The 16,717-nt window shown below is 35.4% G+C and overlaps 1 protein-coding gene and 1 long non-coding RNA gene across 2 annotated transcripts; one reads left to right on the top strand and one right to left on the bottom strand.

Moving 5' to 3' along the window:
• Positions 1–579: 579 nt before the first annotated feature.
• On the bottom strand, positions 580–1,324 carry LOC122073077 (auxin-responsive protein SAUR72-like). Its single transcript, XM_042637590.1, has one exon. The coding sequence runs from the start codon at positions 1,286–1,288 to the stop codon at positions 725–727; it is 564 nt and encodes a 187-aa protein (XP_042493524.1). The 5' UTR covers positions 1,289–1,324; the 3' UTR covers positions 580–724.
• Positions 1,325–13,955: 12,631 nt separating this feature from the next.
• Positions 13,956–15,852, top strand: LOC122073083. The gene is made up of 3 exons (XR_006138663.1): positions 13,956–14,078; positions 14,385–14,513; positions 15,100–15,852. It is a non-coding gene; the product is annotated as an uncharacterized LOC122073083 (long non-coding RNA).
• Positions 15,853–16,717: the final 865 nt, after the last annotated feature.

Here is a 16,717-nt window from a genome sequence, read left to right as displayed (position 1 = left end):
AAGGAATAATCATATTAGCTGATTTTGGAATAAGTTTGATACATGATAAGATAGGAGGAAACTATTCGAGGTGGCATGACCATGTTCAACGGAAGCCTTCGGATGCTCCAGTATGGAGGAGTAATTTGATTCAGATAAAAAGAACTAGAAGAGTTAGGGGTAAACCTATAAAAACCTTAGGAGAAGTGGTGAGGAAATTAATGCGTAATTGAGGGCTTGTATCATGTATGCTGTCAAATAGAGCCTCATGTAGTCAACCCATTTAGTTGGGAACTTCGGATAAGGCTGAATTGTTTGTGTGCTTTTACCGTTGTCATTGTAGCTTCCATTCGTAACTAGCTATTGGATCAAAAGAATAGGGATAACGCAATTCATCTCTTTTTGTGTGGTGCAAATATTCACAAACACACCACAAGGTTTGAATTCCAGCCTCTTAACTACCCAAAAACAATTAAGCATCAGAAGTGCAATACATGGCTTCATAAACAACATGGAACTGTAAAAGTTGAACAAAACGGATTCTTTAGTTTGAGACTTCAATATGTTGTCAACTAAAATCATGAATGTAGGATACAAACATTTTGGATTACTAAATCTCCAAATTTTCATTCTCCCCCTACTGCTACTCTCTCTCTCTCTCTCTCTCTCTCGCACATTGCCTTCACACGAAAGAGAAGAAAAAAAGGTTTAACAAAAAGTTCCAAAAAGGAAATTAAGTACCAAGTTATCTGCACATTGGCTTTGGAGGATGGCGAGATGGAGTAAGCTCTGCTTCTGATGAGCAAAAGCCAGACATCTCCACCTCTCCACTAAACCCAAATTCATTCATGATGAACGACTCATCCTTCTTCTGCTCTACCATCTTCAAAATCTTTTCGAACACAGATATTTCACAAGGAATCCTAAGAACTCCTTCATTTTGAAATCCAAATTCTTCCTCTGCTTCTCTCAGTAAGATCCCAAATGCTCTGTGACCCAGATACTCTGTTGGGATTATGTATCTCTTCAGTTCCTTTCCAACACAGACAGCCAGGAATCCTTTAGGTACAGTGTCAGCAGAAACTGAAGCAGATACATCAGAGAAAGAGAGTGTCCTCTTAAGAAATTTGATGCTTTTACTGCCATTATTACTAATGCTGTTGGTGTTGCTGCTACTGCTACTGCTCTTGCTGCTGCTGCTGCTGCTGCTGTTGCTGTTCTTTGGTGCATTTGCAAGCTTCTTCCACTTCTTGAGGATCTGTTGAAGCCTAACTATCTCACTGATCTTGTTAGACTTCTTGGAATCCATTGGTCCTCTTGAGTAAAACAGTCTCAATCTTTCATTCCCAAAATGCTTGTTAGAGTATTGAATCCTAAATGGGATGGTGTTGAAATTTATAGAACTTTAGATGCCCAAGGTTCTGAATCTTTTTTATTTTTTTTTATCATTTTTTCTAATATATATCTTACTTTTTTTTTTTTTTTTTTTTTTGATAAATATCTTACAGCAATTCAGTTATTACTTTTTTTTAACATTTTTTCTCTCTCTAGTTTAGCTTGGATTTCTGGTCGAACTTTTACATGGATCAAAACTCATGAGGGTTACTGTATTATAATCATAGATAGCTACGACTGATATTAAGAAGTTAATCTCTTCTGGGTTTCTGTACTTTCATTTTGGGGAAATGAACTCCCTGGTTGCGCGGCCTGCCTAGACACAAAGTACCGCGAAATGATGCCCCCGCCCTTCTAAAACTCAAAAAACCCACCCATGTTGATGCTCATGTGCATTTCCTCATTGGTTCCCACACTGGCGTAGGGATGTGCAATGGAGGAGTGTTCTTTTTCCCTTTGTATATATACATATAGGGCAAGAGAACACTACCCGCTTGTAGGGCCACTGCATCAACACAAAGACCAATGGGAGGCCATGCAGAGGCATCTTCAATGCATGGGGTCAACACAGTCTTTTCATGCTTGCTGTGTTTAGGGTAGACACACAAGCAGGTGGTACAATGATCCCTGATCACGTGTCTACTATGCCAGCACATGGGCCAATGGGAAGGCAGGAAAAGGCATCCGTCACAAGTGGGTACGGCGATCTTTTTGCAGTCCCTGTGCCTTAGCAGCGAGGGAGTGATCAGGGACCATTCATTTTCCCATATATATTTTTTGGGTTAAGGAACGCTACCTGATCACATGACAACGTGTCCACTGCATCAGTGCCGGGACCAACCAAGGAAGGTAAACAGGAATTCAACTGGGGGTATGGTGGTCTTTTCACCAACCTTAGTGTCTGGACGTACAGACACAAGACCAGACAGCGATCGTATATATCTATTCAAAGCTAAAGTAAATGCTACCACAATAAGTGTGGTGGTAAAAGCACTCCTGAGTTAAAGTAGTCAAACTATAGTCTTTTTTATTAATTCGGTTTCTGATCCAACTGCCATAACAGTAGAAACCCATAGAGCATCTGGTTCTCTCGAATTCTTTATTTCTCAGGATGGAGATTCTGCTTTTATAATTTCTTTCCTGCTTGTTGCTATTTGTTTGATGGATTTTGAGTGCCTAGAAGAGCGAGGAAGATGGCAATCAAGAGAATTCCATGTGCAATGTCCATTATTGAAGATGATGTTGAGAATTTCAACGCCTTAAAGAAATATATATACATATATATGGCGATATAACGACGGTATCGCATGAGTGCCCACGGCTAATGGAAGGGTGTGCCTGAGCATCTTCAGTATAGGGTAGCATGATCTTTTATACCTGCTGTGTCTTAGTGCAGATATATGTTATCGGATAGTATTCTTTCTTCACATATGACGAGAATGTTATGAGCTTGCACTGCCACTATACAAGCACACTGACTAATGGGAAGCTCTATAGAGGCATCTTCAATTTATGGGGTGAGGAGGCAGCGCAGTCTTTTCACGTCTGCTTATGGCAAGGCATGGGCACACACAAGCCGATAGCTTTCTTTTTCTTATAAATATGAAGAGAGGATTTCACACAACCAATTTGTTACATGGGTCAGGTGCGGTTGCGTCTAACTAGAGTTTTACCGTTTGGCCTGAACAATAAAACCGGGAAGATTCAAGAGGATCCTTATTAGCAAAAAAAAAAAAAAAAATGAAGGAGAAGGTTTCAAGTAAATATGTGGACAAAAATTAAGACAAATGACAATGTAGAATAGTGGGGGCAAAGATAGTGAATTCCTAATTACAATTATTAGGTTACATCAAAGATCAACCTCAAGTTGTTACTTGCTTGTGCTTATTATAGATGATCTAACTAAGACATCCAAGATAAGGTCCCTTGGTGTAGGGGTGTCAACCGATCGGGCCGGGCCGGCCTCGGTTGGGCCTGATCAGTTTTGACCACTTAGCCTTGCATCCTGAGCGCCCATTTTAGTAAACATGCCTAGCTTTGGGGGGACATGGTATGGTTTATAATCGGGCCAGTCAGTGTCGGACTTTAATCAGGCTTCCTTAAGAGGGATTTAACCGGGCTTTAACAGGGCTACGGACCTATTTAAGTCTAAACGAGCTCTAAATGTGCTTACCCTAAAACTCTATTCTTAAGTGGGTTGAGATTATGGTTGTTTTTTTTTTTTTTTTTTTAATATTTTAAAGAAAGAAGAGATTATGACCGTTACAACTTACAAAATAAAGCTTAATTAAATCAAATCCTACTACAAAGAAAGGGGTAAGAAAGCTTAATTAGTTTCTTACTAGTAGTGGAAAAATAAAAATTTTATTTAATATTAAAGAGGGTTGGGCTATAATAAGTCGGTTCAAGTAGGGCATATAAACGTGTCGGTTTGGTTGAACACCCGACGGGCTAGAACCTACACCGTGAACGCCAGTTTAATATCGTGTCGGGCCCAACACGTTTATTAATCGGGTTTGTCTAGGTCGGGCCATAAACATGTCGAGCTCGATCAGGCCTATCGGTGCGGACTCAAAATTGACACCTCTACTTTGGTGTATGCTTTTTGTTGACAATATTGTTTTGTGGAAAAGACTAAATTAGGATTAATGTCAAGTTGGAGCTATGGAAATCAATTTTGGAATAAAAAAGTTTATAGATAAGTAGAACAAAGACAGAATATTTAGTGTATGTGCAATTTTAGTCACACTACAAGAGTTAATGAGATGATAAATATCGATGAGAGGGAGATCCCACAAATGATTTTTTTAGGCATTTGGACTCAATAATAAGTTTATTTGTTTTTTTGGTAGAATGACTCAATTTTAAGTAAAAAATGTGATATAAAGGATGACGCAGCTTAGAGAATTAAAATAGGTTAGTTAAAGTGGAGAGATTCATCCGGAATATAATCAGTGTATTCCTTTAGAGCTTAAAAGAAATTTATATGTGGATGTCATACAATCGGCTATGATGTATGGTGCATAAATATTGTGTAACTAAGAAATGACATATAGATAAACTAAGTGTAACACAAATGAGGATGTTGAGATGGATATGTGACAAAACTAAGAAAGACAAAGTAAATAATGATCATATTGAATCTGAAATAGGTGTAGCCCCAATCTATGATAAGCTATATAAAACTCATTTGAGGTAGCATGACTATGTTCAACCTAGGCCTTAGGTTGCTATAGGTTAGAGGAGTGATTTACTTCAAATTGAAAGACCTAGGGGTAGGCCTAAAACTACATAAGAAAAAACACGCATAACCTAGGCCTTCTATCACACTGACTTCAAATAAGTTGATTTGAGAAGACGAAAATCCATGTGGCCAACCTCATTTACTTGTATTAGGGTTTGATTGTTATATACTGAAAAGTGATTTCTATGGAAGAGTGTGACCCCTACACCCATACACATGGTAGAAAATGATGGGTTTGATCCCATGAAATAGAAAATGATGCCTTGTAAATGACTTTTCATGCCCTCTCACTAAGTCCTGGGGCACACCTGCAATTACAAGAGCTGCACCCCTCATAAGAAACACTTTCCTTTTGAGTATATATATATATATATATATATATATCATTAATTGAAAAAGGTGATTTGACATAACCCCATCATTGTATGATGGTTAAGGGATGCTCATGCCACAGCAGAGCCTTGACGGTATATGACAATGAATCCACAGTTCAAGAAATGGTTCATTGTATTGGAATGAAAGATACAGAGAACTTTTCAAGGAAGGAAATTTTTGGTTTTTTTTTTTTTTTTTCTCAACTAGGGTTCAAATTAGGGTTTCCTAATAAAAGATAACAAATATTGAAGACCAGTTCTACATAAAAAATCATAAAATGGTTTCAACCTTTAACATTTATCTCAATATAGAATCATATTATATATGATTAGAATGGTTTAAGAAATTTATAAATTGAGTATGGCAATAATTTTCTTGGTAATTTCTGTAGCCATAGGAGCTTCTATACTGCCACAAAAATAAAAAAATGTACAATTGAGAAAATAAATAAAAAAAATTTCCACTTGGCCAGCTTGAACTAAACAACTGAAAATAGTGAGCATTCATTATTTGGTCAAGGTCAAAACAAGAGAGTAGTGCTAAGTTGATAGATTCACTTCCTACCATAGTGAGAATAGTGTTAGTTAATATTAATTTAAACGGTTTAACATAGTTTTAGTTGATACACAAAGAAAACGGTTAGTTGATATTAATTATATGAAAGAACAACGCTTCTTGGTCGCATCTTATTACCCTTAATTAATATATATATATATATATATATATTTATACACATTTGGGTAGATGGTAGGATGATTGAGTGGGTCATGTGGGTGAGGACAGAGGAATTGGCTTTTATTTTATGGCTTTTTAAAATGCAACATCAACTTGCTTATTGTTTGGTCACATGGTTCTCTCTCTCTCTCTCTCTCTCTCGGGTGTGTATCTCCATTAGTTCTATAAAAACCCTTAACATGGAATAAATCCTTGGAACTGGATCCCATCCCATGAGAGTCGGTCATATAGAGAAAGATTAACTTGAATGGACCTTCCCTTTTATTGGTATTGCAGGGAGTCCCTGTCATTCCTAATCTTAACCTATGTGCTTTTGCATGTAGTGTCTTACAAAACACACTCACTTAGGGGTGTCCAAAGAAAAAGGTTCGGTTTCGATGGGTTTAATTGGGTTTTATGCATGCGACGATCCAAATCTAAACTAAACCATTAAGGTGGGTTTTGGTCTTGTTCGGTTTTGATTCAGTTGGTTTTGGGTTTTTTTAACAAGGCTTTTATCGTTCGATATGAGAACAATGGACCCCAAGGGGGTAGTTAATTGGTAAGGGACCTTCGTCTCCTCATACCTCATTGGGGCCATTCACACGGCATGTTTAATGTTCTTCACTGTTTTCAATGCAAGTTGAATGATTCTCATTCAATCCCGGTATGACTCGGTTCATGTGGTTATGGGGTCAATATGGGCCCGTTGGATTAATCAGGCTTAAAGATCTGAATACCCGTCATTAGCAAAAAAAAGTATTGCTATGTTTGGTTGCAAGGAGAGTTATGGCCTACTATTTTGTTCTTCTATCGATTGGTTTTCAGCAGATTGGGGCCGCCTCTCGCAGAGTGAAGGATGCCTAAATTATCTTGTCTAACCTTCACCCGAATCGATCTTGGTAAGCTTGAATCAGAGGGAATGGAATATATATATATATATATATAATCATTACCCATGTGACTATAACATTATTTTCAAATCGCTCTATATTTGGTTACAAAATTTCACTTTACTTGCATCTAAAACTCTTTGCTATAATATGTAAAATAAAAATTACATGTAAAATGTATCATTACTAAATATAGATTAAAAAAATTAAGTAGTTTATATACATCACATTGGATCTCATGGGATAATGATTACAAACATTTCTTTTTTAAGTATGAAAATTTCACTTCCCTTCTCATTAAATTCCCTCTGCAACCAATGACTGTTCCATCTTCGAGAGAAAATATATTCCTCTTCAAAAGAAAAAGAATAGAGAATCGCAACCAATATTAGGAGTTGGCACCCGATGAAGATTGATCAACTAATAACTCGATTCATCCAATATATTTGAAGCCTGTTTACGAAGCCCAACATGTTTGAAGACTGATTATAGCCCATTGAAAGCCCGATAATAGCCCATTTGGATATAAATGTGTCATTTGACCATTTAAAGCCCAACTAAGCCCATTTAGCCCAATTATTGATAGCCCGATGAAAGATCGGCACCCAACCGACTAAATGGAGCCATGCTTAGCATATGAGGGCCGTATACTTAAATGAGCTGATCATGGTGCAAGGTCCTAAAGTGGGGATGCCCGATTAGCCCAACCGATTGATACTCATACCTTAATGAGTGTCAATAAGAAAAATCCCTAAGATAAACCTATGAGGAAGCATGAACTATGATGCATGGCTAATCCTAAATTAATTGATGAGAGAAATGATAAACGAAAGAAATAACCTACTGAAACTATGAATTAAACATTCTAATGCATGATAAACACAATAAAATGACCATGAATTACAGAACATGAGGCTAAGAATGAAATTAGATCAAACATGGTGTATGTTACTAGTACCTAGTATGGTAGCAGCAACATACACCTCTTCATCATATCATTGAAAAAAAAAAAATGAATATTCGTCAAAATAAATTGAAATTAATAAAGAAGTTGAGGAATATCAGGGTGGAGAGCACTCACAACTCAGGTAGAGAGCCAAACAACCATGGATTTAGTCATCAGTATTTGGATCAATTATTTTTGCCATTTGTTATATATATATTTGTGATTTTACTCCTAAAACAATATTGATAATCAATCCAAATCGATCATATATTGATATTGGTCCCGACTAATCCAATATCAATACTTAGAACCATGAAAATAACTCAATAACTTTAAATCATGAGTTTCAATTTTAAGGCTTACTTGTACTCTCTAAAAATGCTCAAGGACATAGGGGAATGCTCAAATTATAGGCTTGAGATGCCTCTTGGACATGTCAATGATGTGAAGGATCAAATCTCACACTAATTTCAGACGACGGAAGGGTGTTTTTTTTTTTCAGTTGAATACTATCGTAAGCCTTTTAGAAAGCCTAGTCTCCCTAAAGTTTAGTCGAGGTTTGCGTAAGCTGGCTCGAACAGCTTGATTAACAAAGAAAAAAAAAAACAACCTAAACTGTCCAAGGGTGATTTAGGGTCTGACTTGTGACAAAATTCAGAAATCAACATTTAAATGGCTCTTCTCGAAATTAACACGCACCGACAAAGCAATGGTAAACGTCGACATGGCCTCACTTGACATCAAGCAAGGCCCATTCTTCATGGATTTTACTAAATCCAAGACAATTTTGGTCTATTTGGTTCTGGTTTTTTCCAGGCTGTTCTAACCTAAGTCCAAGTCCATTGAACTTTCTGAAAATTTGTAACTATTGTTTTAAAAATCCAAATGAAATGATTCAAAAAGAATTTTGAAGTTAATCCAAATACGAAACTCGAGGAGTACTATCTTCTCTATGGTCAAGAAATTGTTCTTCCAAAGTGGGACCCACAAGACTTAATACTTCGAACCATTTTTGAATATGAGGCTATTGATTATGAAATTCATTTATTTTGGTAATTTCGATCAATTTTAAAATCATATGACCAATACTTTAACTTGGTTAATCCCTTAGGGACATTTTGGTCCTTTTATCAAAACAATATAAATGTATTTGAGATTGCATTAAACTTCTTTTATCATAAATTAGACTTTCCATTGCATTAAACTTCTTTTATCATAAATTAGACTTTCCATTAGATCTCAAATATGTTCATCACCATTGTGTGTACCTCAATTGGACTTTGGGTCAATACAGGTCCTTTAAGATTTTAGCATGACTAATAGAGTTGGTACCTATTCCCCATAGAATTAGTGTAGACACCTCATTTCGCCACTCCGAAGGGGCTAGATGATGATGAATTGAACTTTCCCTGGAACGTGATAGGATCCTTTAGTTATGGTCGAGAGAGTTTTCTCTGTGAGCATACATGCTGGTATAGGAATGTTTCAATTTATTTAAAACTGTTTTCAGAATATGGTTAATGGTTTTGACATGTCTATAATAAACCTAAACGATCCTAAATTGATGTTGGTTCAAGCAAAGGGCCTCATTGGATCAAACCCATTGAGTCAGCCCAAGTTAGAATTATACTGACTCAGCAAAAAGCCGTTATATGCCGACTCTCTGATTTTTTAGAGATTTGTTGAATCATAGCGAGAGATCTCGTCCAAATCTCTTCCTTGCCGACTATGTCTTGCACTCAAACATATTCTAAGGTAATAGGAACACTTAAGAAGGGGTAGAAATCGTCTGAAATTCTCATCTCGTACAATTCCATACAATTCCACCCTAAACGGCTGACACGTGTAAATATTCCATATTTACGGTTCAGATTAATCAACCATAATGCAATGTTAATTAACCATAATACAATCTGAACCGTAGATATGGAATATTTACACGTGTCAACCATTTAGGGTGGAATTGTATAGAATTTTACAAGATGAGAATTTCAGACGATTTCTACCCCTTAAGAAGACTCTAGAATCTCAAGAAACAATGGAAACTTTTCCTTGGTTGTGGACGAATATTTATTTCCATGTATAGCTTAGATAAATTTTTTTTCGATGGAAGGAAGAAAACTCACAAGAATGGAAGCAAAGCGAACCTTCCTTGGACGACTTCGATGTTTCAAAGTTTTAAATAGATAACTGCGACTATAAAAACAGGGTCAATTAGGGTTAGCCTGGCCCTTGAAAAAATTAGGGCCTCTTAGGGCCAACCTGGCCTAGATGTGTTAATCGATTGGTCTAAGCCAGTCTCGATCAGGCCTAACCAGGCACGTACCCTTGCACTGTGACCTGCCTATTTAAGGAATGAGAAGGTCTCCGTTGGTCTCATGTCAGGCTTCATCAAGTTTCAAACTTTAATTGGGTTTCTCCTAATCGGACTAATCGGGTCATAATCAGGCCTTATATCGGCTAATGGACTAGTAAAACCTTAAACGGTTATCAAATGTCTTAGATTTAAGATACTTTATTATATTTTATTAAATCATCAATAATTTAGAAAAGACTTCATGCTTATTAATATAAAAGTATGTACTCATACTTCATGGTTAATCTTTCACTTGACTACTTTACCCTTCTTACTTATTTAAATACCTTATATTTTTCTTTCAATCTTTTTTACTTTTTTGATATTGTTGGTACCCTTTATATTTTATATTTTATATTTTATATTTAAATATTCTTTAAAAATCACTTAAATCACTTTCCTTATCTCTCTCTCTCTCTCTCTCTCTCTCTCTCTCTCTCTCTCTCTCTCTCTCTCTCTCTCTCTCTCTCTTCCACTTTCCTTCTTTCACAATAAGCCTTTCCTCCTCTCTCTCAAGCGTTCCTCTTTTTTCTCTTTTTAAAATATATTTTTTTAAAATGTATATTTTAGGAGCTTGTTCTACCAAAATCTTATTAGTTTCTTTATCAATAATAATTCCTCACCCTCTCTCTCTCTCACCTTCTTCCTCTCTTATCTCTCTCTTTCACACTTTCCTTTTTCTTTTACAATAAGCCTTTCAACCTCTCTCTCAATGTTCCTCTTTTTTCTCTTTTTAAAATATCTTGTAGGAATTTTTTTTTTAAATCTATATTTTATGAGATTTTTCACCAAAATCTTATTAGTTTCCTTATCAAGAATAATTCCTCACTCTCTCTCTCTCTCTCTCTCTCTCTCTCTCTCTCTCTCTCTCTCCTTATGTCTTTTACAATAAGCCTTTCGTGCTCTCTCTCAACCGTTCTCCCTTTTTTTCTTTGTAAAATATCTTTTAGGATTTATTTTTATAAAAAATTCTATGTTTTAGGAGTTTTTTGTGGCAAAATCTTAATAGTTTCCTTATCAATAATAAGTCTTCAATCTCCTCTCTTTCTCCATTCCTCCTCTCTCACGTTCCTCTCTTTTCCTCCTTTTTAAAAGATCTTCTAGGATTTATTTAAAGCAAAAAAATCTATATCGTAGGAATTCCATACCAATAAAAATTCATCCTCCTCCTCTCTTTTATTATTATTTTTTTTAAAATAATTCTCCTCTCTTTCAGTATCAGAGACAAGACAGGCTAGATTTTGAGTAGAGTATAGATGCCTCCCTTGGTTATTTCAATGGAGTCTTCATTAACAGCCATTCCCTTGCTCATCAAGCCCTCATCCAGAATGGAGCCAGCTTTGCCTCCATTGGTTATTTCAGTGGACTCCATTGGTTTGTGAAGGTTGGTTACACTTAACTAGGTCTTTCCTTTTAAGTATTTCAATGTTTGCTATTGCATTCCCCTGAAACGGTGGATTTCGAGGGAAGCAACCGCGACGAACAACTTTTTAAAGCGATCATTTAAGCGGGAGTTTCGAAAATGAACTTTGTTTCTTGGAGTGGGCTTTTGCGAGTGTGAAATAGGTGATTCAAGTATTGATGGAATCATCCCTTTCTACTTCTGCAGCTGAACTTAATAAAACCCCTTCTCACTTCTCTTACCCATCTTCATCTCCATCCCACATCGCTTTGTTGCCATCCCTTTGTATGGATTAATGATATTAGAAGAGGGTTGAAGATTAATGATTAACTCATCCATTTTTAATTGTATGGATTAATAGTCAATTAAAGTTTGTTTTAGTAAAACGGCACTGATCAATTCAATAATTGAGAAGGAGTTCCATTTAAAGGCAAATAGGAGATAGTGTTTGAGAGAGAGAGAGAGAGAGATTTCAAATGTTGGCAATTGGGTCATTTTAGAATAATTTTAAATTTCAAAGTTGCGTTACAGATGTAGGAAACTTACATACTATATTTTACTCTCTTTCTCTCTCTATTTCACTGGTTAAAATTTTCATTTTGTAACTCTCTCTCTCTCTCTCTCTCTCTCTCTCTCACTCACTGATTATTATTTTTCTTCATGTGAACATGGTATCTTGAGGTTTTTTTTTTTTTTAATCTTTTTATATTATTTTTGCCATTAAATCTTAAGATCTTATTACTCAAATCCTCTACCATAAATGCATCCCTCACATCCCCCTTCCTTCTAACTTATGTTTCTTGTTCTCTCTCTCTCTCTCTCTCTCTCAAAATGAAGACATAAACTTGGGGCTATATAACAGAGTTGTTAGGACAATTTTGGATCTATATCATGATGATACTTTATTTCTAAATATTCATATCATCTTGCCCTTGGTTGTAACAATGCATATTTAATCTTTCAATGATCATCAATGCTCTCTCTCTCTCTCTACGTAAGACAACACATGTAACTTTGATTTTTTTTAGTAATTTCTGTCCTCATGTGCATTTGCATGTATGTTTTTATTGGATATGGAGATTGAATCAACCATCTCGAGATAACAATTTGTTGCCATCCCTTTGTATTATTTATTGGTAGTTTATTATGAGAGTATTCTAAGTGTTCTTTGATTCAATGTGTATGCAATGTTTAACATGTGTTTCTTTTACTTGAGTTAATTTCTTCCTATTATTTTCTTCTGATGGTGCCTTTAGAATGTATAATGTTCCCAGAAATCCCAATTGCTCTAAGATTGTCAGTGCACCTTCTATTGGGTGGTGGTGTTATATATTTAAAGAAGGTGGAGAATCTTTGGCATGACAGCAATATGATATGGCAGTCATTAAATATTTTCTTTGGTTCAGGAGATGTTATTCTACCATAAGATGCAACTCATGCTCCATTTTATGCTGTCACTTTCTTAGAAACATTTGAGCTTGATGCTTGGAATTTGGATGATTTGTTGATGGGTAATATTTTTTTGGTCATGCTATCCTATGTGTATCTTATGTTCTGTTTCAACTTGTTGATTTAATGCTTGTATTTTGCTTCTCAGATCACCAAATAATCATCTTAAGATCTATGAAGAGATTACATTGACAGGTTTCAGTCTTGGATTGGTGCTTGCATTTTTTTTTTCTTTAATGTTCTATCTAAAAATATATTGGAATTGTACCATCTATGAGTGAATGTTTGGTTTTATCTTGTTTACAAATGAGATCCCCGCTGAATGAAATCCTTATATTACTTTCTTCATTAATGAGGTCTAAAGTCTTTAGCAAATTTTTTATGTCATGATACTTATAGTTCCTGATATTTTGAATGCCAAGTACTATTCAACATTTGACGGGGACTTTTTTGCTTTTTATAGGATATTAGAATGGATATACCTCCCCCTACAAAGATTCCAAAAATTAGTCCAATGGAAGAAGAGTATGTTTCTTCTATATCCTGTGTTTCTTCATCCTATGATTGTACTTTTGAATTTATAGGAATAAAAAATGCAAGACAAAAATAACATGATATCTTTTTTATGTAATGTCCCTTGTTCAGCTCCAACAGACAAAGGTGTGGGTGTTTCAAATCTTGGTCCAATAGATCAAACAGAAGCATCCAATCAGAGGGATGCTGAAGTGCCTACCTCCCAAGGCCTAAAATTGAAGTTATTAGTGATGTTGTTCATAACTTTAGGCCAGAAGACTTTTCAGAGCTGCTAGACCTCAGTAATGATACTTTTGAAGAAAACATACAATTAAACCAGAACATGAGTGGGAAAAAGACACTCACTAGATGGTTATGGGGTTAACTCCTCTTTTATGCCTTCTTCCATTTTTTTAGTAACCCTTTTATTGCAGCCTTTATTTTTTGGAAGTGTTTCTCTACAAGTTTTATAAGGCTTAGCAAGCTTTTTATTGCCTCTCTTGACTACTTGTACACCATGTCTCAAGAAATTTTTAATTTTTCTGCGAGGTAAGGGGTTTGTGAGAAAAAAAAATTACACATTGAAATTATAAATTTCTCAGTAATACGTGTTAAATTTGTTTTTATCAACTTATATCAAGTATGAATGTTAGATTGTTTTTAATTTCTGATTATTTTTTATTTCTTCAATGTTATAATGGGTGAAGAAAGAAGTTGACCCAATTCCATGGCAATTAGAGAGTCATGGCTATTGGATCGGACTTCCAAGGCTTCCTACCCTGTTATTGGGACCTTCGAGCAGTATAGTCTTGGTATGGATTCTGCTCCTCATAAATCTTTTTTGTGTTTATTAATTTTTATATTAATGGATATGACACATTGGCAGAAGGATAGATTTTCTTTACCCGTATCAATGTTTTGAATGCATTTATGGATGGTCTTAAAGTTGTTTTTAATGTAATATATACCATGTCTGAATCGAAACCTATGCATTGATATATATATTTTTTTCATAGATCTTTTGTTCTTGGACTTCTTTTCGTTCCTATAGTTCCAATTTTCTTAGTTTACCTATATATTTAGAATAAAATTTTGTAAAAGTATTGGAATTGTTGCAGGTCCTTATCACTGATTGAGAGTTCGAAGAGTCGATAGTTTCAATTGCAATAGAGCTTTTTCTTTTCATCTTATGCAATGTGAGTGATATCATGCCGTTTACCAAAGTGCTTCCAATGATTTACTCTTCTGTGAGTATCTAAATCTGAAATCGGTAAAAAATATGAATTATTTCCTTCAACTCCCTTTGTCATTGTTGCGGATAAATAGAAATTTTTCTAACTCCCCTTCTCTCTCTCGCAATTCTCTTCTTAGTTCACTTCACTACCACACTCCCTCGACTTGTCTTGGACTGAATCCAATCTCTAATATTTGAGAGCAACAATGTTGGCATAACTCTAGCACTGAGAAACAACGACTAAACCCCCTCTTGAAACGATGATTGGAAGTCGGACTTCTTTGCAACTTTGTCGACACTGTGAAAGATGTCAAAAATATGAAATATTTCTCTCAAATTCTTTGTCATTATCAACATTTAAATTGAAGATACTATGAAATTTCTCAATTCGTAGGATAGGCTATTACTTTTTTTTTTTTTTTTTCTATGAATCTTTATTTTTTTTCTGCATTGAGGGTCTCATGATCTTATCAACTATAAAGGCATTGAAGGTTACTTTATTTTTTTCTAATGATTTATTATGAATATTTATTTAGCCGATTCAACCATATTTTGCCATCTTATCTGACTACTTATTTTGATATTTATGCTCATTGTAGCAGCTCCTTATAATGCTCTAATTAGCTATCCCTTGTTTCAATGGCAATTTAAGGAGAAGAAGGTACGGTGATGTTGCTCAAGGTTTTCCTATAAAGTAGCCTAACGACTCGTTTGTGTTTTGAATTGTAATAATTTTTCTTGTGATTTCAGTTTTATAAATTATTCTATATACTTTGGGAAAAGGTTGGGTATGCCGCCGATATCAAGTATGTTAGCACCCATTGTGTCTATCTCTCTCTTCTCTTTTTTCTGAAATGACCCTTATATCCTTCCTGAATTATACTTCATCATGTGATCCTATTGGTGCTATCCGCTAGCATACTTGATATTGGCGGCATACCTATCATTCTCCTATATACTTTATATTAAATAAAAAATTACAGAACGAATGATTTTGATTTTAATTTGTAATATTGAAGAATGATGAATCAAATCATTTTCTTGACACGATTTGGTTTTCATCTCAAAGTATTATTGTGCCACTCATAATGCCCTATAAACCTTTCAAGATACTATTTCCCTCTGAGCTTGTTTAACATTGAAAATAAATAAACTTATGTTCCAAGAACATTGCGTCAAACAAACAACGCATACTAAAGTAGAATGCACTCTAAAGTCAAGATAACATTTTTGATATCCATGTATACATATTCACATATTCGGCTTATTTGTCATCCATGAAAGTAATTTTTCTTTAACCAAAAAAAGGGAAGAAAAAAGAGAAGAAAAAAAGTGCATCATTGATAGATGATAACATTTGTTATATTATTTATTTTGAGCTGGACACCTCTCTCTCTCTCTCTCTCTCCTTTTCTATCTCAAACTCTCTCTCTTTCAAGTCCTCTCACCCTCGACATATGGCCACACGTGCATTTGCACGTGTAATTTTACTAGTGTATATATATACACACCTTACTCTACACGAAATGTAAGTATAAATGGTCGAGTTAAACGTGTCGGGCCGCATCGGGCTTGTAAACGGGCTGGGCCAGTCGAACACCTATCGGACTTACCCCTTGCACCATGTACAAGCCCGACATGTTTATTAATTAGGCCAAACCAAATCGGGCTCGGTCACCTATTGGGCTGGGCCTGAAATTGACACCCCTTAAGCCGGCCCAATCAAGGTCAATTAGGACCGATTGGGTCGGCATGAGCTAGACAAGGTTGGGTTGGGCTAGGGTCTTAAGAAACGCAGCCCAACTGAGCTCTGGTTTACCCCTATTTGTATGATATTTTGCACATTTGTATAATCCTGATCCCCATGCTCTCATATTTTTTTTGCTTTCTCAAGGGTGTATGGTGAATGTATGCCATGATACGGGTAGTTTTGCATTTTATAATTTGTTGTATATTAGTCTATGATTTTTTTCATGCCTATCCCAAGATATATCAACATGTATGAGTGCAGTGATGATGCAGCGAGCTAGATACATGTATATTGATTTGATTCATCTTTTTTTTTTTTTTTTTTCTTTTATGTGTGTATGTGAATACTTTGTTATGTATTTGAATATGTACACTGGATGTGTATGTTTAGTCGGCCTATTCATGATATACAGTAATTAAGGTTGAAGTCCGATTTTTACAGAATGAAACATTTTTCATGAACCGCAA

The sequence above is a fragment of the Macadamia integrifolia genome, chromosome 3 (assembly GCF_013358625.1).
Source record: "Macadamia integrifolia cultivar HAES 741 chromosome 3, SCU_Mint_v3, whole genome shotgun sequence".
NCBI classification, from domain to species: Eukaryota; Viridiplantae; Streptophyta; class Magnoliopsida; order Proteales; family Proteaceae; genus Macadamia; species Macadamia integrifolia.
The sequence above is the reverse complement of the archived record's forward strand: the minus strand, read 5'-3'. Positions and strand labels throughout refer to the sequence as shown.